This window comes from Enhydra lutris, unplaced genomic scaffold (assembly GCF_002288905.1).
Source record: "Enhydra lutris kenyoni isolate GAN:26980312 unplaced genomic scaffold, ASM228890v2 scaffoldscaffold14, whole genome shotgun sequence".
NCBI classification, from domain to species: Eukaryota; Metazoa; Chordata; class Mammalia; order Carnivora; family Mustelidae; genus Enhydra; species Enhydra lutris.
In genome coordinates this window covers 17,544,067-17,568,338 of record NW_019154098.1, presented here as the reverse complement: position 1 = coordinate 17,568,338, position 24,272 = coordinate 17,544,067, and the positions used below count along the sequence as shown (strand labels likewise).

Below are 24,272 nucleotides of genomic sequence, written 5' to 3'. Positions count from 1 at the left end.
GCAGAGAGAGGAGGAAGCAGGCTCCCCGCTGAGGAGAGAGCCCAATGCGGGCTCCATCCCAGGACCCTGGGATCATGACCTGAGCTAAAGGCAGAGGCTTTAACCCACTGAGCCACCCAGGTGCCCCTCAACTTTTTACTTTTATAAATAATGCTCAACAAACATTTGTATACATTTATCTCAAAGCACCTTGCTGATTTTTTCTTCCAAAGGATTAGCTCTTAGAAGCAGACTGATTGGTTCAGAAGAGATACATATTTTCAAGGCTGTTGAGATATGTCATATGGTGTCTGTAACCAGTTTTTATTACCAGTTTCCTCTACTCTCAGCAGCATTTAATAGGTAATCTTTATGAGTAGTGCCTATTTCAAGTCATGTTTATAATAGTACGTAGTTCATAAACAGAGTTCCCATGTTAGTGTATGTCTAGCTTGTATATGTGTTTATGTTATTTTTAAAGTCAATTTGATACACATAGAGTGTTATTTTCACTTGAATCTTTTATAAGGTTAAATATTTTTAAATTGTTACTTTGTATTTTATGAACTGCCTAGTCATTTTAGTCCCCGATTTTTTTATTTAAAGGGTTTTACCTTTTCCTTTCAGTTTTATAATAGTATATGAGATTTCAGTGTTATCCCGTCCTATGTCATAAATGTATATATTTTTTGAGTTTAAGAAAAAGTAATTTTTCAAACTAAAAATTGACAACTTGTATAATTTGTATGTAAAATGTAAAAAATGTAAAGAGAGCTGTGGGCTACATGAACAAGAACTGTTTTTCTCCCTTTTTAGGTATTCTTTTTGCCATTAAGTAACACCATCCTCAGCTGTTTTAAAGATAACTCCATCTTCGCCTGGGAATGTGATACTCTTTCTTGCAGATACCAGTTGCCAGCTCCACCTGAAAGCTCTAGTATATTATACAAAGTATTTGCCGTGACCAGGTAATGTGCATTTCAGTTTTTTGTTTAACTTTATTTTTTTTACGTAATCCCTCTACCCATCATGGAGTTCAAAGTCATGACCCTGAGATCAAGAGTCATACATCCCTCTGACAGAGCCAGCCAGACACCCCAAATGTAAATTTTTAAAAATTTTTATTTTATTTAAATTCAGTTGATTAACATGTAGTGTATTACTAGTTTCAGAGAGAGCTCAGTGATTCATCAGTTGCGTATGACACCCTGTGCTCATTCTGTCCTGTGTCCTCCTTGATGCCCATCACCCAGTTATCCCCTCCCTCCCCACCTCCCCTCCAGCAACCCTCACTTTGTTTCCTAGAGTTAAGAGTGTCTTACGGTTTGTCTCCCTCTCCAATCCAAATGTACATTTTTAAAACAGAATTTTAGGGGCGCCTGGGTGGCTCAGTGGGTTAAGCCTCTGCCTTCGGCTCAGGTCATGATCCCAGGGTCCTGGGATTGAGCCCCGCATGGGGCTCTCTCTCAGCGGGGAACCTGCTTCTCTCTCACTCTCTGCCTGCCTCTCTGCCTACTCGTGATCTCTCTGTCAAATAAATAAATAAAAGCTTTAAAAAAATAAATAAAACACAGAATTTTAAAGAAATCTAGCTTCCAGTAAAATTTTAAAAATTTTCATTCTGTTTTTACTATCTTATTGTCATGTGAGAAAATTTTCCTTCGTACTTATATATGTTCTGTAGAACTTTTTCTTTTTAACTTATTGTGGCAAATTTCAAATGTACGTAAAAATACAAAAACACAGGAAACCCTAATTGTAGCATTCTCTTTAGCTGTAATAACTTACAGCCGTTTTAATTTATCTATAACTCAACTTGTTACTACCTCCTACTGCCTATGCATTAACTTAAAGCAAAACCCAAGCAATATCATTTCATCCATAAATATTTCAGTGTGTATCTCTAAAGAAAGGGTCCTTTTTGAAACATAACCATAGTACTATTGTCACTTTTTTTTCCAAGTTTTTATTTAAATTCTTAGTTAACCCATTTATTACACTTTTAAAAAATGAACAATATCTTAATATTGTCATATATACAGTCTTTGTTCAAATCAGGAACCAAACAAGTTTCACACAGTGTCTTGGATGATATATCCCTTTTCTAAGGTTTTCGTTGCTATTTGCTTGTTAAGGAACTGGTCTTTTGTCCTATAGCACTCTGTGTATTTTAGGTTTTGCTTTTTGTATCCCTGTGTTAGTGTTTAATATGATCCTGTCTTGTCTGTACTTCCTGTATACTGGTCACACCTATATTTCCTGTAAATTGGAGGCTTGGTCTGATTCAGGCTTGATTTGGGGTCAGGAAGACATGATAATGATAATGCTTTGCATACTTTCATCAGAAGAACACTTCTCTCGTGATGTTAGTGGCCGTCGATGATCATGACCTAGAACCAGTATTGCCTTAGAGGTTAGCAAAATGGTGCCAGGCTAATTCTGTCATTCCTTCTTCCCTTATTTACCAGAAACCTTCTATAGAGAGGAACTTCCTCTCGTCCACTCTTTGGTTATTTTATAGCTGCAAAGGAAAGGCGGGATAAATGCTTGCTTTCCCCGTCTTTAAAAGAAAAAAAATTTTTTTTTTTTAGTGGAGCCCAGTATGGGGCTCAATCTCATGACCCTGAGATCAAGAGTCAGACTGAGTTTGACTGTCTGATTTTTTTATGAAAAATAATAAATTGGTTTATTGGCATCTTTCAGAGGTGGCCCATGAGGGCTTTGTCTTTAATCTTTGTGAATGAATGGATTTAATCATAGTCGAAGTGATTTAATCTATTAACATTATTCTTAGTGGTGCTCTGGTTCTCTTCCCTTTAACCACTGGAATTCTTTCAAGTTGGCTCTGAAAACCCTGTTGATACAACCTCAGTTGTCTGTTTTGAAAGCTCTCATTCTTTCTCATCTGATGAGATGTTCCAGGTTTATCTTACACATTTTCTGTCCCAAACCTGGAATCAGCCATTTTCTAAAGCGCCTGGATTTGTTTTAGTGGGCGATGGTATTTCAAAACCCAATCTGGATGCTAGGGGGTACTCCTTGTGTGACTGATCTGGTCACTGTCCTTGGCCTTTTCAGTGGAAAGAGCTAGAAAATACATGTTATTTCCTTGTTTTCCTCTCACCATCTTCGAAGTCATGAATAAATGCCATCAGTTCCACCAAGTGGTATCTTGAATTGGTCTGATCTTTGCATTGTCACAGCTGTTACCCTCCTCTGACTACACTGGTCCCTTTCGGACTCCCATAATAGTCGCCCTATTTGGTCTCCTTGTTTTCAATTTCTTTTCCCTTCCTTTTCTTTCTTTCTTTTCTTTTCTTTTTTTTTTTTTTTTTGAGTTTATTTATTTATTTTGAGAGAGAGAGCACAAGCGGGGAGGAGAGGGGGAACCAGTCTTCCTGCTGAGCAGCCCAGTGCAGGGCTCGATCCCAGGACCCTGGGATCATGACCTGAGCCAAAGGCAGACGCTTAACTGACTGAGCCACCCAGATGCCCTGATAGAGTGGTCTTTTTAAGTCATAACTCAAATCATGTCACTTCCCTATTAAACTCCCTGAAAAGGCTTTACCTTATAGTCAGAATAAAATCCAAACTCCCCATAATATCCCTGAGGCTTCTGTCATCTGGCCTCGGTTTTCCTCGGTGTCCTCCTGTTTTCTTTCCCTTTAACACGATTCTGGTCACAATTGAACGTGACTTCTCTGTCTTCCTTAGGTGGCTAACCTTATTCCTTTCTCAACAGCCACACATCGACCAGTCTGGAATACCAACCAGCATGGGATTCTTCCTCCAGATCATCCCGTAACTGGCTCACATTTTTTAGGGAGTAGACCTTCCTCCTTTCCCAACCCTGTAACTCCCATCTCATTTTATAGTTCTTTATAGAACTTATCGTCAGCTGAGATCAAGTGCATCTATTTGCTTCCTTCCCTTCCTCTAGACCGAAAATCCCACAAGAGCAGGGATCCCGCCTGCCTTGTTTCCGTTGTGTCCCTGGTGCCTGACTATACCTGGCTTGCAGTAGACGCTTTGCAAGTCCTTGATGAATGAATGAGCCGCAGCGTCGCGAGTTAGTACAGCGTATTATTTTTGTGCCTTGAAGAAGCAGCTTGGTTTGAGCAGGAAGAGAAAAAGTTGGGGCTTTTTGGGTTTTCATGTAGCAGTGCGGTACCAACTCAGTCTAGTCCTGTGTGAAGTAGAGGAAGTTGGGGAGTGGTAATGACTTGGAGATTATGCTGTAAAAGATAAATGTTACTCAGAAATCCTCAGTGAAGTCATCAAACAAGCATTTGTTAAGCTGGTATCTTAGTACAATAGGTAAAAAATACACAGGCCATAAAGCTGAGCTTTCCTATATAGTAGCCACTGTTTGCATGGGACTGTTTAGTAGAAAATGAAATTAATTTATTTCCTCAGAAGCATTAGGCACATTTCAAGTTCTCAGTCACATATGGCCATAGTGAGCACGTTGGGCAGCGCGGAGAGAGAACATTTCGATCCCGTTGGGTCACGTTGGACCTCGCTGCTGGCAACAGTCCACGTGGTTGTACTTCCTTACCTTTTGTTCCGCAGAGATGGTCGCATCCTGGCCGCCGGAGGGAAGTCAAATCACCTTCACCTGTGGTGCTTGGAAGCTAAACGGCTGTTCAGAATCATTCAGATGCCTACTAAAGTCCGAGCCATCCGCCACCTCGAATTTCTCCCCGATAGTTTTGATGCTGGTTCTAATCAGGTTAGTAATATAAAGGTAGGACATTACACAATTTCTGAACTGTCTTTGCTCTTGTACCTTGATTGTTATAAGGATTTGAAATTGCTAACGTTACGAAGAGTCTAAAATTGAAAAAAATTTACAATATTAGCTTCTGTGTATTACTGACAATTTACCCTTTTTCTAAAATCAGTGTACTTTAACTTTGTGTCAGGCTTTACGGCTTACAGGGTGCGTTAGCATGTTGTTGTTGTTTTTCCAGAGATTTCATTCATTTATTTGACAGACAGAGATCCCAAGCAGGCAGAGAGGCAGGCAGAGAGAGAGGAAGGGAAGCAGGCTCCCCGCTGAGCAGAGAGCCCGATGCGGGACTCGATCCCAGGACCCCGGGATCATGTCCCAAGCCGAAGGCAGCGGCTTTAACCCACTGAGCCACCCAGGCGCCCCAGCATGTTATTTTTTATTTGCACCATTATGTGGACTGACATTAAAACTTAGAAACATGAAGTGATTTGTCAACATTCCTGTTAATTGTAAGGATTAAAGGGGGGAGTAGAATTAAAGTTTTTCTTTTTGTTATACTATTTGATCTACCATAACTGTACCTCAGAAACGTTTTCTTTGTAACTTGCCTTAGTTTATAGAGTACCCCCACCACACACAACATTTTGTAAAAATTTTCTTTGCTTATGTATTTTATTTCATTTTATTCCTTTTTAAAAGTAGACCCCGTGCCCAACATGGGGCTTAAACTCATGACCCTGAGATCAGAGTCACATTCTCTACGGATTGAATCAACCAGGCGCCCTCACACCATTTTTCTTTTTAATAGTTGAGTAGTCAGACTTTAGCTTCCTTATCATAATTTGACTGTTTTGAGTCTTGTACTTTAGCAAATTATATATAACTCATGACCCTGACATCAAGAGTCGCATGTTCTGCCAACTAAGCTGGCCGGGTACTCCTAACATAAGGTTTTTGGATAGACAAGCATTCACAACATAAAAATATTAAAAATAAAATAAAAAGATAGTGAAAACATAAAAGATAAAAAAAAATAAAAAACATTAAAAAGTAAGACAATGATGTGAAATCTCTTATTCTTCTCTCCCTTTTGCCCCGTTACTCACTCTCCATAACCACCGTTATTCTAAGTCCTGTGTTTCTCCCACTTTTTTATGCAGCTTTGCGCCTTGCGTTTCTTCACTTTTTTTTTTTTTTTTGCTTTTCTTCACTTAATTGACCTTGAAGATTGTTCTGTATCAGTACAGAATTTCTTTTTTTTTTTTTTAAACATCTCTACTATTTCATAGTTTTTTAACCAGTGTTTTGTTATTGGGCACCTCGCCTGTTTCTAGTTCTTCTTTATTACAAATAATGGTGCACTGAGGGGTGTCCTGGTGGCTCAGTCAGTGAAGCGTCTGCCTTGGGCTCAGATCATGATCTCAGGGTCCTGGGATTGAGCCCCAGACTGAGCCCTGCGTTGGGCTCCATACTCAGCAGGGCGTCTGCCTCTGCCCCTCCCCGTGCTGTCTTGTTCTCTTTCTCTCAAATAAATAAAATCTTAAAAAACAAACAAACAAATAATGGTGCGCCGAATAACTTTTAGCACGTACCATTTCACACACCCCATTTCACCCAGAGCTGAAACAGTAGGGTCAAGGTGATGTGCGTCTGTCATTTTGAGGATCTTGCCAAATGGCCCTCTAGAAAGGTTGCATCGACTATGAATGGGGGGGTTTCTGCCAGCCTGACCCGACCGAAGAGATTGCCGCCTTCAGACTGCTTCCAGCCACTTCCAGACTGTCACCTCTCATGTAGCAGGTGACGTCAGCATCTCGGTGCAGCCCGTCGTGGGGGGAAAAGCCAGGTGTGGACAAGCCAGTAGAGGGCTCTACTGTGTATTGACTTACACTTTTTTAGTACTTATTTTTAATTTTTCAAATTACGTGAGTTAAAACTAAGTTTTCCCCCCTTTAAAAACCAGTTTCCCGTTCCCCTTCCTTGCAGCCCACAGGCTTGCTTTCTCTATTCCCTGTTACATCTGCCAGAGTCAGGTTTCTGGGGACGCAGCAGGACCCGTGCTCGTTCTGATCGAGCTGTGGGGCTGGTGAAGGAAAACAAACCCTTCTCCCTCCTTGCCTCTGACAGCCAGAGTGGAGGTCAAAGTGAAGGACTGTCTAATCATCTGTATTCCTCTGAAGGGATTGGTACGGATGCTCCCTGCCACAGTCTCCTGGGATGGGCACTTGCTGCTTCTGGTCAGAGCCAGCTTATCTGGAACTAAAAGGGGCAAATCTACATGAGCCTTAATTAGGAATTTTGAAATATGTGACGGCTCTTTACCAGTATAATCTCTGACTCTCCTCCCCTCAAAAAAAAAAAAAAACAAACCATATATAACTATATACACATATGTCCATGTAAGTATGTGTAGTTTCATGTTCAGGGAGTTGACTGTTTTTAATTGTATAATTGACATAAAACATTAGGTTCATAATGATTTGATATTTGTGTACATTGTATAATGATCACGTAGTAACTCTAGTTAACATCTGAGACCTTTGACTTTTTAAATGTGTTTTTGGAACTCATATATTGTTTCTCTTTACCCTTAGGTTCTTGGAGTGCTAAGTCAAGATGGTATAATGAGATTCATCAATATACAGACTTGTAAACTTCTCTTTGAAATTGGGAGTCTTGATGAAGGAATTAGCTCATCAGTAATTAGCCCACATGGACGGTACATTGCATCCATTATGGAAAACGGAAGTCTGAACATATACTCAGTTCAAGCTCTAACCCAGGAAATAAATAAGGTATGTGATCAAGTAAAGAACATCACAATTTTTTTTTTTTTAAGATTTAAATGCTGTATCATCAAAAATAAAATCTCGGCGCCCCTGGGTGGCTCAGTCGGTTAAGCGTCGATCTTCGGCTCAGGTCATGATCCCGGGGTCCTGGGATAGAGCCCTGCATCGGGCTCCCTGCTCAGTGGGGAGCCTGCTTCTCCCTCGGTGCTTTTCCTTCCTCTCTTTCTCTCAAATAAATAAAATCTTAAAAACAAACAAAATTTTTATGCCCTGATTTTCTAAATTCCTTGGACCTTATCCATACATCTGGTGTTGGTTTTTTTTCCCCTCTTCCTCCCAAAGCCACATGTCCCTTACAACCCCAAGATTAAGATTCACAGGCTCTACCCACTGAGCCAGCCAGGCCCCTCCACACTTTGCTTAGCTGTGCTCCTTAACTTGCTGCCGTCCTCATAGGCATCTCTGTGGGTCCCTGTCCCGTTCAGTGTGCCTCTCATGATCTTCTTCCCAGAAGAAATTTTCAATCCCGGTCTCTTCATTTCTGTCCCAGTCTTTCTTCCCATCTTACAGGCTACAAATCTTGGTGCACGAGGACTGTTTCTATATATCTTTAGATCTAGCTAATATTAAGTCGTAATTCTTAAATTTGAAATAATACCTATGTAAATGCGGCCTGTTGTCCCTCTCCATGTTAACCGTCCCTGTATTTATACTGAGTAACAACTCTTGAGTTCACAGTAATTTAATCCAAAATACCAAAACTCAGAGCCCTTGGGGTCTGCCTCTGCCTATCAGTCCGTCTTTTATATAGCATGGTTCTAGAAGAATACTGTCGTCATCGTTTCTAAGCAGCTTCCTTCCTTTTGCCTGATGCTTGAAGTCCAGACTCGAAGGCCTGACTGTCAGAGTCTTCTCTAATCTTGCCTACTCTTCCTGTCTAACTTACTTCCCCCAGACTTGTAGTTTCCCTCATGTCCCCCCATAGACTCCATTCTCATTTCTACATCTGTGGCAGTGTTCATTTCACCTAAAATATACTTCCCACTTCTCCTTTATGGTTATCTAGAATTTCCCTGGCTTGTTGCCTAGTCTCATTGTCTGTGTGTAGCCTTGTGAGGTCCGAGTCCTTGCTGGCCCTGACAGGGACTTTGCTGAGCACCTGGTCTGATCATTTCCTTTTTTTTTTTTTTTTAAGATTTTATTTATTTATTTGACAGACAAGTAAACAGAGAGGTGGCAGAGAGAGAGGAGGAAGCAGGCTCCCTGCTGAGCAGAGAGCCTGAGCAGAGAGCCTGATGCGGGGCTCGATCCTAGGACCCTGAAATCATAACCTGAGCCAAAGGCAGAGGCTTTAACCCACTGAGCCACCCAGGCACCCCGTGACCATTTCCTTTTATGGACGAAGAAGCTCGAGCCTCAGCCTCATCACACAGCTAGTCATCAGCCGGCCCCATGCTCAGTTCTTCAAATGACACAGTCTTTTTGCTATGTGTGTGCTCCTTCTCGTCCTCTTTATCTTTTTTTTTTTTTTAATTAGACAAGTGATAATGTCAAGGCAGAAAAAAAATCAAAGGATAACAGATAAGCAAAGAGATGAGAATCACTCAGTCCCTCGTTTCTCAGATGATTTTTGGGGTGTATATTTTCCTAGGCTTTTTTTCCCTATGTTTGTAAACGTAGAGAGTCCATGCTCATTCTTTATGGATTCTGTAACTGTGAATTCACCTCCTGGTAAAAATACATTTGTGACCCTGGGCAGTACTCAGCACACACTGACGCGTTCACACCAGCCGAGCCCCGGAGCCCCGAGGGGCTGAGCTCCTCTGCCCGGGTCACGCCTGGCAGCGCTTGGCCTTCTTATTTCCACTCTCATTCTGCAAATGAGTGTCCTTTGCCCGGTCTGTTTACTGTCACATTTTTCCCAGGTCTGTGCTTTTTGTTGTTGGTTTTGCTCTTTAAATGCCCCCCTCGCCCCCGCACACCGCTGACCTGCTAAGCGCAGGAAGGTTGCGGTGCGTAAGCTTAGTCCCCGCACGCTAATGGTGCTGTGGGCATGAGTTCGGCGCTCACGAGTCAACCATGTGTACGCAACAACTGTCTTTGAATACAGACAGACGCTGGACAAAGTTCTGTGTTGATCGGTTGACAGAAATGCTGTGATCACTGGCTCCCAGGGCCGAGCGGTATCTCCGCCAGGAGCGGTGATCAGTATCACTAACTCCGTACTTGGCGCTTCTTTATAGGACGGGACTGCTGTGAATACGGAGCAGCTACTCTGCGTGCGCGCATGCGCATTGCTTACATTTTCTTAATATGGAATCAGCCTCATAAACATTGACAATTGTAATGACATATTGTTTGCTCTTAAGGAGGGTTTTCAGCTTAGCTGAATTTTGCAGGAGCTACAGGTACAGGTTATTAATAGAAGTGGGCAGAGAGACCTGGGAAAAACCGGAGAGTAGGTCAGTGACTTCCTCTCTGCTGTTTGTTAAGCAAATTAACATCATACTGACCGGAAAAGCTAGCGTATAACGGAAGTAGGATAATCCTTTTTTCTTTTGCTTTTGTACACATTCCCAGCGCCGTCAGTGTTTTTCTTACTTTTGCAGGCGTACAAGGAGGCTCAGGTCTGTAGTTTCTGCAAAACTGACCCATGTCCCATTCCTTCAAGGTCTGTTTTTTGGCCATTGGAGAATTAATTACTGGTATTGTGCTAATAAGCAAGCTAATTCATACCTGTGTATTGAAGTTTTAACACTACTAGGGTATGGCTATGCAGGTCATATGTTAGGCCCTAATTTTTGTGAGATTGTATTTCGTGGAAGCACGTGGAATTCAAGAAAAAAAGATGTGGCACTAGAATAGAAAAGAAATTGGTTTTTTTTTTAGATTTACTTGACACAGAGAGAGAGCACAAGTAGGCAGAGGGAGAGGGAGAAGCAGACTCTCCGCCAAGCAGGGCTCGATCCCAGGACTCCGGAATCATGACCTGAGCCGAAGGCAGATTCTCAACCAAGCGAGCCACGCAGACTCCCCTAGAATAAAAATTTTAGTAAAGATTTGGAAGAATGGGTTGAGTTTAGAAGTTAATTCAAGGATATTAAAAGTGGGCAATATTCAGAAGTCAGGCCAGTTTTAATTGCATTTCATAGATGAAATGAAAGAATTGAAAAATTAAATCATAGAGTAGGTGGCAATCATACTTTTTTTTTTTTTTTGGACCAGAGCTATTGTTTTATTTTCCATTATCCTTGAGTTCTTTCTTGATGTGAATAAATGACAATGTCTCTGAGAAAAACACTATTTAAAAAACCTTATTGAGAGGCATCTGAGTGGCTCAGTGGGTTAATCCTCTAAGGTTAAGCCTCTGCCTTCTGCTCAGGTCATTATCTCAGGTTTCTGGGATCGAGCCCTGCGTCGAGCTCCCTGTTCAATGGGGAGCCCGCTTCCCCTTCTTTCTCTGCCTGCCTCTCTGCCTACTTGTGATTCCTCTCTCTGTCAAATAAATAAATAAAACCTTTAAAAAAAATCCTTATAGAATCAGTTACAACTGTGGGCACCTGGGTGGCTCAGTTGGCTAAGCGTCTGTCTTCACCTCAGGTATTGTGATCCCGGGGTCCTGAGATTGAGTCCCACATCAGGCTCTCTGCTCGGCGGGGAGTCTGCTTCTCCCTCTCTGCCTTCTGCTCTGACTACCTGTTCTTGCTCACATTGTCTCTCTCTGTCAAATAAACTTTAAAAAGAATAAAAAACAGTTACAACTTTAGATGCTTTTTATAGTAATGTCAAAGCAAAAATTTAGTATCTATGCCATGTATATAATCACATTACCTACTGTTTACATTTTACAGTGTTATGTATTCATCATGGCAATAAGGGAAGACTTTTTTTTTTAAGATTTTATTTATTTGAGGGACACCTGGGTGGCTTAGTGGGTTGAGCCTCTGCCTTCAGCTCAGGTCATGATCTCAGGGTCATGGGATCAAGCCCCGCATTGGGCTCTCTGCTCAGCAGGGAGCCTGCTTCCCCCTCTCTCTCTCTCTGCCTGCCTCTCTGCCTACTTGTGATCTCTGTCTGTCAAATAAATAAATAAAATCTTTTTTAAAAAGATTTTATTTATTTGAGAGAAAGCACGAGAACTAGTGAGCATGAGCGGCTGGGGAGGGGGCATTGTGGGGGGCAGAGGGAGAGGGAGACTCCCCACCGAGCATGGAGCCTGACACAGAGCTCGATCCCAGGACCCTGAGATCATGACCTGAGCTGAAGTCAGCTGCGTAACCCGACTGAGCCACCCAGGCGCCCCAGGGAAGACTTTTTTGGACTCAGACAGTAGGCTGCACGTTTCAAAAGCAAAAGTCCTAAACCCCTGAAGATAACATGAGAAAAATCTTTGAAACCTCAAAGTAGTCTTTTAGTCGTCTATGTTATAAAAAAGGGTCAAGATGTTTGCTTTGTTCTGCTTTTTTCTTCTGGGAGTATGAGGGGAGGAGGTCAAAAAGTTTGGTATCCTTTTCAAAGAGCTTTCCCGAGGAGTGGTTATTCATTTTCATTAGACATTATCTTGGAAGATCACTGTCTGGCTTTCATGACAATGTGAATGCAAGGTACTGTGTCTAACGTGTGTTTTTTTGAAATCTGATGTGTCCATTTGGACATATAGTATCTTCCCTGGGTTCTTCTTCTCTGTTTTCATATGAAAGGAATAGGCACTTTGGCTTCCAGAAAAATCTTTTAAAAATCACACATCCACCTTGTCTTTGATTTGGGTCTGGGCTAATTACTAAGAAAACTTTTAGAATAATGGCCTTGAACATTTAAATGGTCTGTGAAAGTCATTGTACTTTCATAATATTTAGAACTCAGGAAGCCTGGGTTACCTTATCTGCTCATTTCCTTTGAACACGGATCTTTTGATTTCAAAGTGGTATTATTCATAGAGAGAATGTGCTAGTGAATCATTTTCCCTTAAGTAAATTGTTGGGGTTAATTTTCTTGTTATTTTCCCATAAAAATGAGAGGTGCTGTCCAAATTTCTCGTTAAGCTGTTGATGCCGTAGGGGACTAACAGCCTTCTCTGCGGAGTCAGGGACAGAGAGGCAGGCGTCCCACGCCTCTAGAGGAATGTTGTTTGACAACTCCCTCAAAGAAGTTCACTTGAGCCCGAAGAATACTAGGGCGCTTCTCTTCCTGTTCTAGGAGGGCCCTATGTCCAACTGTGCCTTCTCTGCCGATTATCACCAAACCACTAATTTTATCACGCAAGTGTAAAAAAAATAGATTAGGGGTGCTTGGGTGGTATCTGCCTTTGGCTCAGGTCGTGAAGGTCGTGAAGCCCTGGGGTCCTGGGATCGAGTCCCACATCAGGCTCTCCGCTCACTGGGGAGTCTGCTTCTCCCTCTGCCTCTGCCTCCTCCCCACCCCGCACAAGCTCACTTGCTCTCTCTCTCATGCTTGCTCTCTCAAATAAAACATCTTTTTTAAAAAAATCGATTGATAGACTATGATTTAAGGCCAGCTTTCAAGGGATAATTAAATTTTGTATTGTTGTTAGTCATGTATCTTAACTGTGTTCTTCAAAGGAATTTGGCAGAAATTTAATTTAACGACAAGGGAACATTCTTGGATATTTTTGGACACTTTTTGCTTGAAAAATAGTGATGCATGTTAAGGCACATTATGAAACTGGTCACCACAACTTCTGCAAATCCTGCATGGACAGGTCTGTTTTCCAAGGATAACCACGAGATTTTATTTTTTTCCCCCTTTTCAGCCACCTCCTCCCTTAGTGAAAGTGATTGAAGATGTGCCCAAGCGTAAACTGAATTCCGGGGACCTTAAGATGAAAGTAACAACGGGAAGGGTCCAGCGGCCGGCAAAATTAAGAGAAAACAGAATGCAAACCAGAATCCTAAAGCAAGACCTGGCTGGTAGTTTTGAAAACAAAGAGGTAAGAATATATTATAATTACACTTTTGTTTGTCATAGACTCTGCTGTGGACAAGATACCTTAGGCCATCATCACTTGTCCCTGTCTTAGAAGTTAAAGGAAAGATATGAAGAGAAAAAAGTTGTAACTGAAATGACAACTTCTAAATTTCTAAGTTTTAAATGTATAATTAGTACATGTTTATGGTTTTTAAAGAAGTCAAACAGTACAGAAGTGCACTGGCCAGTACGCTAGCCGCTAGCCACGGGTGACTAATGAGAACCTGCGATGTGCTTAGTCTGAGCGGAGATGTGCTGTGTAGGGGAAATACTCATCTGATATTGAAAACTTCGTAGAAGCAGAGGAATATAAAATATCTTGGAGTGCCTGGCCGGTTCAGTCAGAAAAGCGTGCGACTCTTGATCGTGGGGCCGTGATTTCAAGCTCCACCTTGGCTATAGAGATGACTCAAATAAGTAAATACATTTTTACGAAAGGAATATGAAATATATCTTACTAGTAATTTAGTAATTTTGATTATAGGTTGAAATGATAATATTTTGGTTACGTTGGGTTCAGTGAAACATTATTAAACTTAATTTTACCTGTTTCTTTTTTACATTCTTAATGTAGTTCTAGAAAACTTAAAATTACATTCGTGGCTGGCGTTATCTGTTAGTGCTAGTATAGAAGGTTATGAAGGGAAAAATAAAAATATACCTTTCTCCCTTCTGTCCTGCCCGCTCTTCTCCCCACGTCCCTGAGGTAACCACTGCTGGTCGTCGTTGCTTCCTTCAGAAGTCTTCCCTGCGTGTGTAGACATACGCCCTTCTGCGTGTCTTAACCTTCCTATTTCTTCTTTATTACGTGAATGGAATCATACTATAGCACTGTTCTGTGACTTTCATCACTTAATGTGTTGACTGTCTGTTCGCATTTATGCCTGTGGTGCTACAACATTTAAAAAATACTCGCATTGTATTGCCCTTGTGGCTCTACCTTGGTCTTAATTTACTCTGCTTAGCTGGCATTTGGATGGTGTCGTGAATCTCCTGTTAATATAGTCCGTGATGCGGTGCATAGTCTTATACAGTGATCTTCAAACATTTGGACAAATGTATCTGGAGAAGGAGAATTTTTAAGTCACAGTATGGACAAAAATTTTGATGGTAGAAGCCAAATGGTTCTAAGAAAGAATATACCACCTTGCCTTTCTCCTTAGGATGATCTGTTACCGTGTGTGTGTGTGTGTGTGTGTGTGTGTGTGTGATTTATTCAAGAAAAACTTAGAAACAACCAAAATGATCAATGGCATATAAGTTATGATAGAGCTAGACACTAGAAACCTAAGAATATGTAAGAGGAAAGGGAAATAATTACAGTATGTTAAATATAGAAAGCAAGTTACAAGAACTATGTACTTGGATATCAGTTTGATTTAAAAGGAACAGGAGTACCTGTGTATTATTTTCGAAGAAAAACCAAAATGCTAATAGAATTAGCTTTAAGGGAAGGGCTTTCAGTCAGTTTTATTTTCTTCTTTCATATATATTTTTTTTATTTTCCTAATTTTCTGCAAAAAGCATATTTTACTTTGGAGTTGAAAGTAAATATAAATATCAGTAAAGAGGTTGCTAACATTTTCAAGGACTTTTAAAACTTTTTATTGACATTAAATCAGTCACAAACAGAAAAGTACACCTAAACATACAGCTCAGTGAATTTTTACAGACTGGACACACCTGTGTGATTGGCACCCAGACCAAAAATAGGCCATTACCAGCACCCCAGAAGGGCCTCTCCTGGTCCCTTCCAGACACTTTCCCCCTCTCCCCCAAGGATGACTACTCTCCTGACTTATAATACATACCTTAGTTCTGCCTTTTTTTGTTCTTATATAATTGGATCATTCAGTTTGTATTCTTTTGCATGTGGCTTCTTTCTTGCAACATTATGTTTGATTTATGTTTGAGAAATCCATAGTTGTAAATCATTCACTCATAGCTGTATAAAATTCTATCATGTGAATAAACCAGATGTTATCCATTCTGTAGTCAGTAGGCAGTTGGATGGTTTTCTTTTTCTTTTTTTTTTTTGCTGTTAGAAGTAGAGCTGCTGTGCACATTGTGGCTTCTCTGTTGGTGAACATAGGACACGTTTATGCTGAATATAAACCTAGGAATGGAATTACCGGCTTGCTGGCAATGCTTCTGTTCTGCTGTAGTAAGCTGTCAGTTTCCCCAGGAAGGTGATTGAGACAATTTATATTCCCACCAAGAGGTATTAGAGAGCTCTAGTTGCTCCAAATTCTCACCAACACTTAACGTTTGTCACATTAATTTTAATGATCTCTTTTTCCCTCGGAGCGTTGTAAAACTGTGAAACCCACATAAAAAGAAAGAGGAAAAAAGTGTTATCTACCAGGGAAATTGATTAGAAACCCAGGGGCCAGAGTTTTCAGTGGAGGCTGGTTATGTAGGCATCCTCTGTTCAGTACATTGCAAAATCCAGGCCTCTACAAGGAAAACAGGTGTTCGGCCTAAATCACAGTGTACGAACAATTTACACACAGTGAGCCACTCTTAGAGGTTCTGCGGATAGTGGGAACTTTCCCAAAACCCAGGATTCTAGACCCCAGACAGCCTTGCAAGTATGCCTTTCTAAGGCATAGCATTCACAGACCTGCCATGTTAACACTTTTCTAGACATACCTGTATCCACATTAAGAAACAGAGTATTACCGGTAGCCTTGTAGCTCCTGTAGCCACATTTCTTTCCCTATCCTATAGATGTAACTATCGTCCTCATTTTTGTGTAAATTATGTCCTCGATTTTCTTTATAGTTTTATTCCCTCTATAATCCTTAACTAAATATTGGTTAGCTTTTTAAAAAAATTCAGTTTAATTAATATATAGTGTATTATTAGTTTCAGGGATAGAATTTAGTGTTTCATCAGTTGCATATAACATCCAGTGCTCATTACAACACGTGTCCTCCTTAATGGCCATCACCCAGTTACCCCATCCCCCCACCAAGCTCCCCTCCAAAAATATTGGTTACTTTTAGAAAGCTAAGTAGCAGGCACAAATCTTGCTGTGTAAAGATAGGACAATATTGTTCCTGTTCATTGAATGTTCTAATGAGAAAGTAAGCTGAATGATACCTCTGGGACATGGCCTGACCTCAACTTTGCTGAGAATTTAATCAGGAGCCTTTTCTAGGATAACTGGGGGATGATCACAGTTGACTTCTGGGAAATAAAAGAGGCACCACCACCGTCAAGGTAGCTGGCGGTGCCCTTGAATGAGTCAAATTTGGAGATCCTACAGAAATGGGTCAGAGAGTGGGCTGTTCCTACACAGTCCACGGCCAGCTGTAAGGAGGAGGTCTAAGTAGAACCTTTGTACAGGCTGAACTTCGCCTCTTCCCCTAATCTTGGCATCGGGTTGTGGAAGGGGAAGTAGGAACTCTATCCTTACGTGGTCAAGATAAGAACAGATAAAACTCAAGCCAGACTCACCTGGGTATTTTATCTCCATTTACAAAGCGGTCGGGTGGCAGTAGGTGTCTTGCTGATGACAAGAGTGAATGGGTCTCTTTCCTTGATTCTATTGCTCCAGCCTGGTCTTCTGGCTCTGGCGCAAGGCTCTCAAGCGGGAATCTTCCTTCACCATCATCTTGGTTGTCCCTTCGCTCCCTCTTACATTGGATTGCCTTTTTTTTTTTTTAATGGTAAAAAGGGCATTGCACTAAGTCAGAAAAATCTGGCTTTGATGGGGCGCTTGGGTGGCTCAGTGGGTTAAAGCCTCTGCCTTCGGCTCAGGTCGTGATCCCGGGGTCCTGGGATCGAGCCCCGCATCGGGCTCTCTGCTTACCAGGGAGCCTGCTTCCTCCTCTCTCTTTGCCTGCCTCTCTGCCTACTTGTGATCTCTGTCTGTCAAATAAATAAATAAAATCTTTAAAAAAAAAATAAAAAAAAAAAAGAAAAATCTGGCTTTGAGTCTTAGCCAAGACATACTGAATAGGTTGGTGTCACTGAGCTCTGACCCACCCATTTTCTCGAAATAAGAACAACATCCCATCTGTTTCATTGAGTTGTTAGCATCAGATGAGGTCATCTCCAAAATAGGCTTTATCATCTCCAAATCTTTAAAGTAATTTTTCCATTAAAATTGGAATTGACTTGGGGCACCTGGGTGGGTCACTTGGTTCAGCGACTACCTTCCACACAGGTCATGATCCCAGGGTCCTGGGATCGAGCCCCACAACGGGCTCCTTGCTCAGTGAGGAGCCTGCCCCCCTCCTCCCTCTACCTGCTGCTCTGCCTACTTATGATCTCTCTCTGTCAAATAAATAAAATTTAAAAAATAAATAAATGAAATTTAAAAAAAAGATTAGAATTGACTTAAAATTGACTTAGAAGTAAGAAGGGAAAAAGTGAAAGTGTGGGGAGAGAGAGAAGGAAGAAAGTACTGGGATGCATTGCCGTGGCTGCAGGGGTTAGCAGCTGACAGCCCGTCGGCCACATCTGTCTTCTCGGGAAATGTTTACATTTTAAATATCTACATAATATCCTTGATTTTGCCTCTTGGCCCACAAAGCCTAAAACATTCACTCTCTGATGCTTTACAGGAAATGTCAGTCAAACCCAGATCTACAGTAATGTGTCATGAACTTTATCTGCTATGTATATGCATACTGGAGAGAGAGAGAGAGAGAGAATAGAGAGTCCCATAATGTAAAAATATTTTTTAAAGATTTATTTTATTTGACAGAGATCACAAGCAGGCAGAGAGGCAGGCAGAGAGAGGAAGGGAAGCAGGCTCCCTGCTGAGCAGAGACCGCCCCCTCCCCCCCCCCCCCCCCCCCCCCGATGCAGGGCTTGATCCCAGGACCCTGGGATCATGACCTGAGCTGAAGGCAGAGGCTTTAACCCACTGAGCCACCCAGGCATCCCTAAAAATATTTTTTTAACTGTGTGTTGTGTTATAAAGTTGGAAAGCCAACCAGGTGCCTGGGTAGCTCAGTTAGTTGAGTGTCTGACTCTTTGTTTCAGCTCAGGTCATGATCTCAGGGTCGTGAGATCGAGCCCCGTGTTGGGCTCAGTGCTTGGCGTAGCGTCTCCTTGAGATTCTTCTCCCCTCTGTCTCTGCTTCTCCCCCTGCTTGCTCTCTCTCTCTCAAATAAATAAATAATGAATAATATCTTTAAATAAATAAATAAATGAGGAAAGCTAGAAAGCCGCTGTGGGCTAGATTTCACCTTTTCAGTTTTGGAATTACGTCACTTACTGACTTTTTTTTTTTTTTTTTTTTCTTTTTTTTAAAGAATGAGTTGTCAGATGGATTAAACAAAAAGCGTTTACAGATCTTATTAAAAGGCTATGGTGAATATCCCACAAAATACAGGTACCATTTACTTTCTTTCATGTTAAATCAGTGTTACCCCCCAGATTGTTCTTGGTTAAAATGATGTTTTTATTTCAGAATGTTCATTTGGCGTTCTCTGCTCCAGCTGCCTGAAAACCACACTGCATTCAGCAGCCTGGAAGACAAGGGTGTGCATGTGGCATTTCTCAACCTTCACAAGAAGTACCCCATCAGAAGCAGGAAACTGCTCAGAGTGTTACAGAGGTGTGTTCGGTATAGTGCAGCAATGTGTGTACCTTCCTCTAGATGTTTATTAATTACAAATGGGAAGAGAGTCATTTTATAGTAGAGAAACTCGGCCAGTGCCACCATAACCAAGTAGTCAGATTTGAAATCCCCAGTAATGATGTACATCAGTAAGTTGCACAGCACTTCCCTGGTGTTCTTGCCAGAAATTTAGAACCTCCCTCTAAATCGTGAGAAGACATTGAGGGACAGTCTATAAAATAACTGTGTAGCATTCCTCAAAAATGTCAGTGTCCGAAAGACTGGGAGCTTCCACACGGGAAGAACCTATGGGGACATAGCAAAGAAATGCAGTGTGGCACCCTCGGTTGGCAGAACAATAGAATAACACCTAGCAAAGTGGGAAAAATGATAAAATCTGAATGAAGTCTGGTACAGTTAATAGCACAGTACCAGTTAATTTCTTAGTGTTGATAATTGTACTGTATTTATGCAAGATGTTAACATTAGAGTAATTTGACTAAAGGATATACAGGAACTCTCTACTGATTTTGCAACTTTTTGTAAACCTAAAACTATCTCAAAACAAAAAGTTAAAAAAAAAAAAAAAGAAACCTTAAAAGTATCAGGAGTAAATATAGAATTACAGTCTTAGAGTAAGGCAGGTCTTTTTAAGCTTTGACATATCCAGAAGAGATTGATATGAACACAAATCTCTACATATAAGAACATTCCCCAAAGATACATGTAAAACTGAGAAAGTATATACAAAATGTAGGACAAATAAAAGGCTGGTTTCTATATGAACTATTCATGTAAATGAGTGTAGAAAGAGCCAACCAATAAAAAATGGAAAAAGGATTGAATGTGTAGTTCATAGCTGGAGATATGGTTCTTAAGCATGAAAAGATGCTGTACCTCCCTTATAATAAATGCCAATTAAAATTACAGTGAAAAAAAATATATATATATACATTTAAAACCACATTGAGGGGTGCCTGGGTGGCTCAGTGGGTTAAAGCCTCTGCCTTTGGCTCAGGTCATGATCCCAGGGTTCTGGGATTGAGCCCCGAATCGGGCTCTCTGCTCGGCGGGGAGCCTGCTTTCTCTTCTCTCTCTGCCGGCCTCTCTGCCTACTTGTGATCTCTGTCTGTCAAATAAATAAATAAAATCTTTAGAAAAAATAAAAATAAAACCACATCGAAATGCCATTTCTCACCTAGACCAAAGATTTAAAAAGAAGGATAATAAAGCACATTGGCCAGAGTGAGAAAATGGGCATCCCTTTACTCTGCTACTGAGAATGTGAGTAGACACTTTTTTGCAGAGAATAATTTGGCACTGGCTATTGAAATTAATGCATATGTTTTTTGACTCAGCAATTTCACATCTAGGAATTTATCCAAATCCATATTCCTGCATGAAGAATGATGTAAATAAAACATTAAGCATGGCATTATTTATAAAGGGTTAGAAACTACTTAAATGCCCAGTTAAGGCCAAGTTAAAGAAATTAAGGTGTCTCTGTACAAAACTGTCTTGCATATCAGAGCTCTGTGTCTACTAATAATGAACTTTTTCCAAGATGCTATTAAGTGAAAAACACAAGGTGCAACACAGTGTTTATACAAACCTTTGTGATTTTTTAAAAAAGGATCTATACTTTTAACAGTGGTTCTGGAGAAGTAAGCTAGATGATAAAGGTAGGAGGGAGAATTTTCATCAAATATACCTTCTGTAGCAAATTTTTTATCAGTTAAATGTATTGTTTAGTCAAATTTTCATAATAAACTGTTCTCTGGTCTTTATTTCCTTACCTGATTCACAGAACCCTATCTGCGTTAGCTCACTGGTCTGCCATCTTCAGCGACACGCCGTATCTTCCGCTCTTGGCATTTCCATTTGTAAAATTATTCCAGAACAATCAGCTCATTTGTTTTGAAGTTGTTGCTACTCTCATAAGTAAGTAAATAAGTACTAAATAATGAAACCAAGAGTGGATTTCCTGTATAATTCTCTGATGTCTTTGCAGCTTTGCAACATTTAATAATTCCCGTGTTAAATAATCAGCATGGAATGGAGAGTTCGGACATTTATACATAAACCTTTTCATTTACAAGAAAATTTGGATAGTTGCATTTTAGAAGATACTGTTACAGCTTAGATTTTGTTAGTAGAAAGGAAGCAGGGGCACCTGGGTGGCCCTGGGTCGGTTAAGAATCTCGCTCAGGGGGCGCCTGGGTGGCTCAGTGGTTAAAGCCTCTGCCTTTGGCTCGGGTCGTGATCTCAGGGTCCTGGGATCGAGCCTCACATGGGGCTCTCTGCTCAGCGGGGAGCCTGCCTCCTCCTCCTCTCTCTCTTTGCCTGCCTCTCTGCCTACTTGTGATCTGTCTGTCAAATAAATAAAAATCTGTAAAAAAAAAAAAAAAAAGAATCTCGCTCAGATCATGATCTCAGGGTCCTGGGATCCTGCCTTTGTCCGGCTCCCATCTCCATTTGTGCGTGCACACATGTTCTTTCTCACAAATAAATAAAATCTTTAGGGGAAAAAAAAAGTAAGGAAGCAGATGCTTCTTCACTTACTGAAAATCAGTTTATTATTAATAGGACTGTAGTAAGTAAGGCAGGATTTAGCACACAGTGCCTGTTGTAGCGGTGCTAACTGCCGTCCTTATTCTCAGCAGCCAGAGTGAACATTTCTTGAGAACTTTCTGTGTACCAGATACCGTTCTCCATGTTTGTCTTTATTAACTTATCTAAATCTTAACAGTCCTATGAGGTGGGCATTGTTATTTCGTTTTTTATAACTGAGGAAACTGAGGCACACAGAGCTTAAGTTCCCAAGGGTAGGTTGGGACAGAGCAAGGAGTTGAACCCAGACAGACTGTGTAGCCTGTGCTCTCAACCATTGTGTTTACTGCTTGCCATCTACCCTGAAAAGTGAGTCCTTTTTTCATACTGGTATAATCGGGTCAGTTAAACAGTCAATAAACTGAATCCAGTTATAGATTTATTTAACGAAAATAACCAATTTTATATGTATTTTAAATTGCCTTAAAAGGTTTTCTTGTACAGAGGAGATAAGCACTTAACTGTAATTACAGTAAAATTTTGAGAAGTAGAAATAAAAAGATTCCAGCATACATACTGTGAATACTATATTTCTCCTTTTTTTTGTTCATTTAATTGCATTGCATTTGCTTTGATAAATTTTTACTGATTGGAGAAAATATAGGAGAACATACAAAAGAAAAGAAAATTCACCCATGTTCCTCCTCCTCATTGATAATCTTTGAGAATGTATTGATGAATTTCTTATAAAAGCATTTCCCCAAATCATTAAATATTCTTGAAAAACATAGTTTATTCCCCACGTAATATAATATTTCATCATTTAGGTGTATCATCATTTAGTCCCCTGACTGCTAGACCATTAGTTTTTTAAATAATTTTTCTGTACTTTTTAAGCAGTTTTTAAATTTTTGTGATTTTACTACTTTTATTTAATATGTTAGATACATTTCTCTTTTTATAAACTTTATAAATATCTTATTGACTGTAATCTTTTCCCCCTTCATGACTCTAATATTCTATAATGTAGAGGTCCTAGTTTAATTGGTTGTTGGACATTTAGGTTATTTCTAACTTTTACCTGAAGAAACAATGTTATAACTGTCTTCACATATAAATATGTATAATATTGTCTCTTGGTCAGTTCTTAGAATTGGTATTATTAGGTCATAAAATATAAATATTCTAATTGATTCCTCAAAAAGGTTTTCCGAGTTTACTCTGGCAACAACACTCGGAGTTTTAAAAGGAAAAGAAGCAACTCAACAACAAAAGGACAAATAATCTCATTTTTATATGGGCAAAGGCTTTGATTAAACGTTTCTCCATAGAAGATACACAAATGACTACATGAAAAGATGCTCCAGATCATTAGTCATTAGGAAACGCAAATCAAAACCACACTGAGGTACCACTTTGGGATGGTACCTCTGGGATGGCTGTAATTTAAAAACAGGGAAAAAAACAAGTGTTGATAAGAATGTGGAAAAATTCTAACCTTCATATATTGCTGGAAACATAAAATGGTGGTCACTGTGGAAAATTGGCAATTTCTCAAGAAGTTAAACATAAAATTACCATATAATCCAGCAATTGCATTCTTAGGGATATACCCAAAAGAACTAAAAACAGAGACTCAAACAGATACTTGTATGTGAATGTCGGTGGTGGCGTTATCCCCAACAGCCAGAAGGTGGAAACAGCCCAAGTATCATCGCTGTTAACAGATGAATGGGTAAACTGTGTATACAGTGGAATATGGTTCAGACGTATAAGGGAATGGACCCTGAAAGCTAGGCGCAAAAGAACAAATTTATATAAAATATCTCAAACAGGCAAATTTATGGACACAGAAAATAGATTAGAGGTTACCAGGGCTTGGGGGAGGTAGGAATGGGAGATTAGTACTAAATGGGTACAGGGTTTCTCTTTGGGAAAAGATTTTGCACATAGTGATGGTTGCACAACGTCGTGCATTCAGTTACGGCACTGATTTGCAGGCTCAAAAATGGTTAAAATGGCAAATGATATCTTACCATAAGAAAAGCTGTTCATAACTAGGTAAGCATGCAAAACTATATTTTATTTCCAGTAAAATCTTGTTATATCGCTGGCGTGTGGTTCTGTGCCAAGGAATTGATTTTCTCTTCTAGGCCCGATTTAAATCTAGGAGATTGCCATGGTCAGCATGAGTAGCTGGGAATTTTCATCAAGGGTCTGAAACCGGTTTTATTCAAGGAGCACTACCTGACCTCCGACTGAATGTTAGCACTGCTCGCAATAAACCACTGTTCAGCTTTTTAGGTTCACGGTCTAGTTGGGACCTGGGAGAAAGTCTGAAGGAATATAGTCCGTTTGATGTATAATTTGGAATATGTTTATAAAAGTCATCTTGAAGTGCTCTTTACAGTCTCTTGTATGACCAAGAGGGGGTTCTTCCAGTTTAATCAAGGAACACCCCCGCCCCCGCCCGGGTTACTTGTCTTTATCCTGTTCTCCTTCAGTCCTGTGTCTGGGTCTTCTACACACACTCCTGCGGTGACACCACGCAGAATAGAAGAGAAGGCAAACGCTTACGTATAAAGCGGGGTTTCCCTCATGCCTAATTGAGAACAGTGTTCTCTTAATGAAGATTAGTTGTAAAAATCTGGGCTTC

The 24,272-nt window shown here is 40.5% G+C and overlaps 1 protein-coding gene across 4 annotated transcripts in view; it reads left to right on the top strand.

Moving 5' to 3' along the window:
- The window catches only part of LOC111146719 (TBC1 domain family member 31), a 69,823-nt gene that overhangs the window by 19,515 nt on the left and 26,036 nt on the right, over nt 1-24,272 (top strand). For all 4 annotated transcript variants that reach the window (XM_022502391.1, XM_022502389.1, XM_022502392.1 and 1 more), the window contains 7 exons: nt 796-947; nt 4,552-4,711; nt 7,309-7,509; nt 13,274-13,450; nt 18,759-18,838; nt 18,917-19,063; nt 20,874-21,007. In XM_022502391.1, the coding sequence (XP_022358099.1) occupies nt 796-947; nt 4,552-4,711; nt 7,309-7,509; nt 13,274-13,450; nt 18,759-18,838; nt 18,917-19,063; nt 20,874-21,007 (1,051 nt within the window). The remainder of the gene's footprint in view (nt 1-795; nt 948-4,551; nt 4,712-7,308; nt 7,510-13,273; nt 13,451-18,758; nt 18,839-18,916; nt 19,064-20,873; nt 21,008-24,272) is intronic.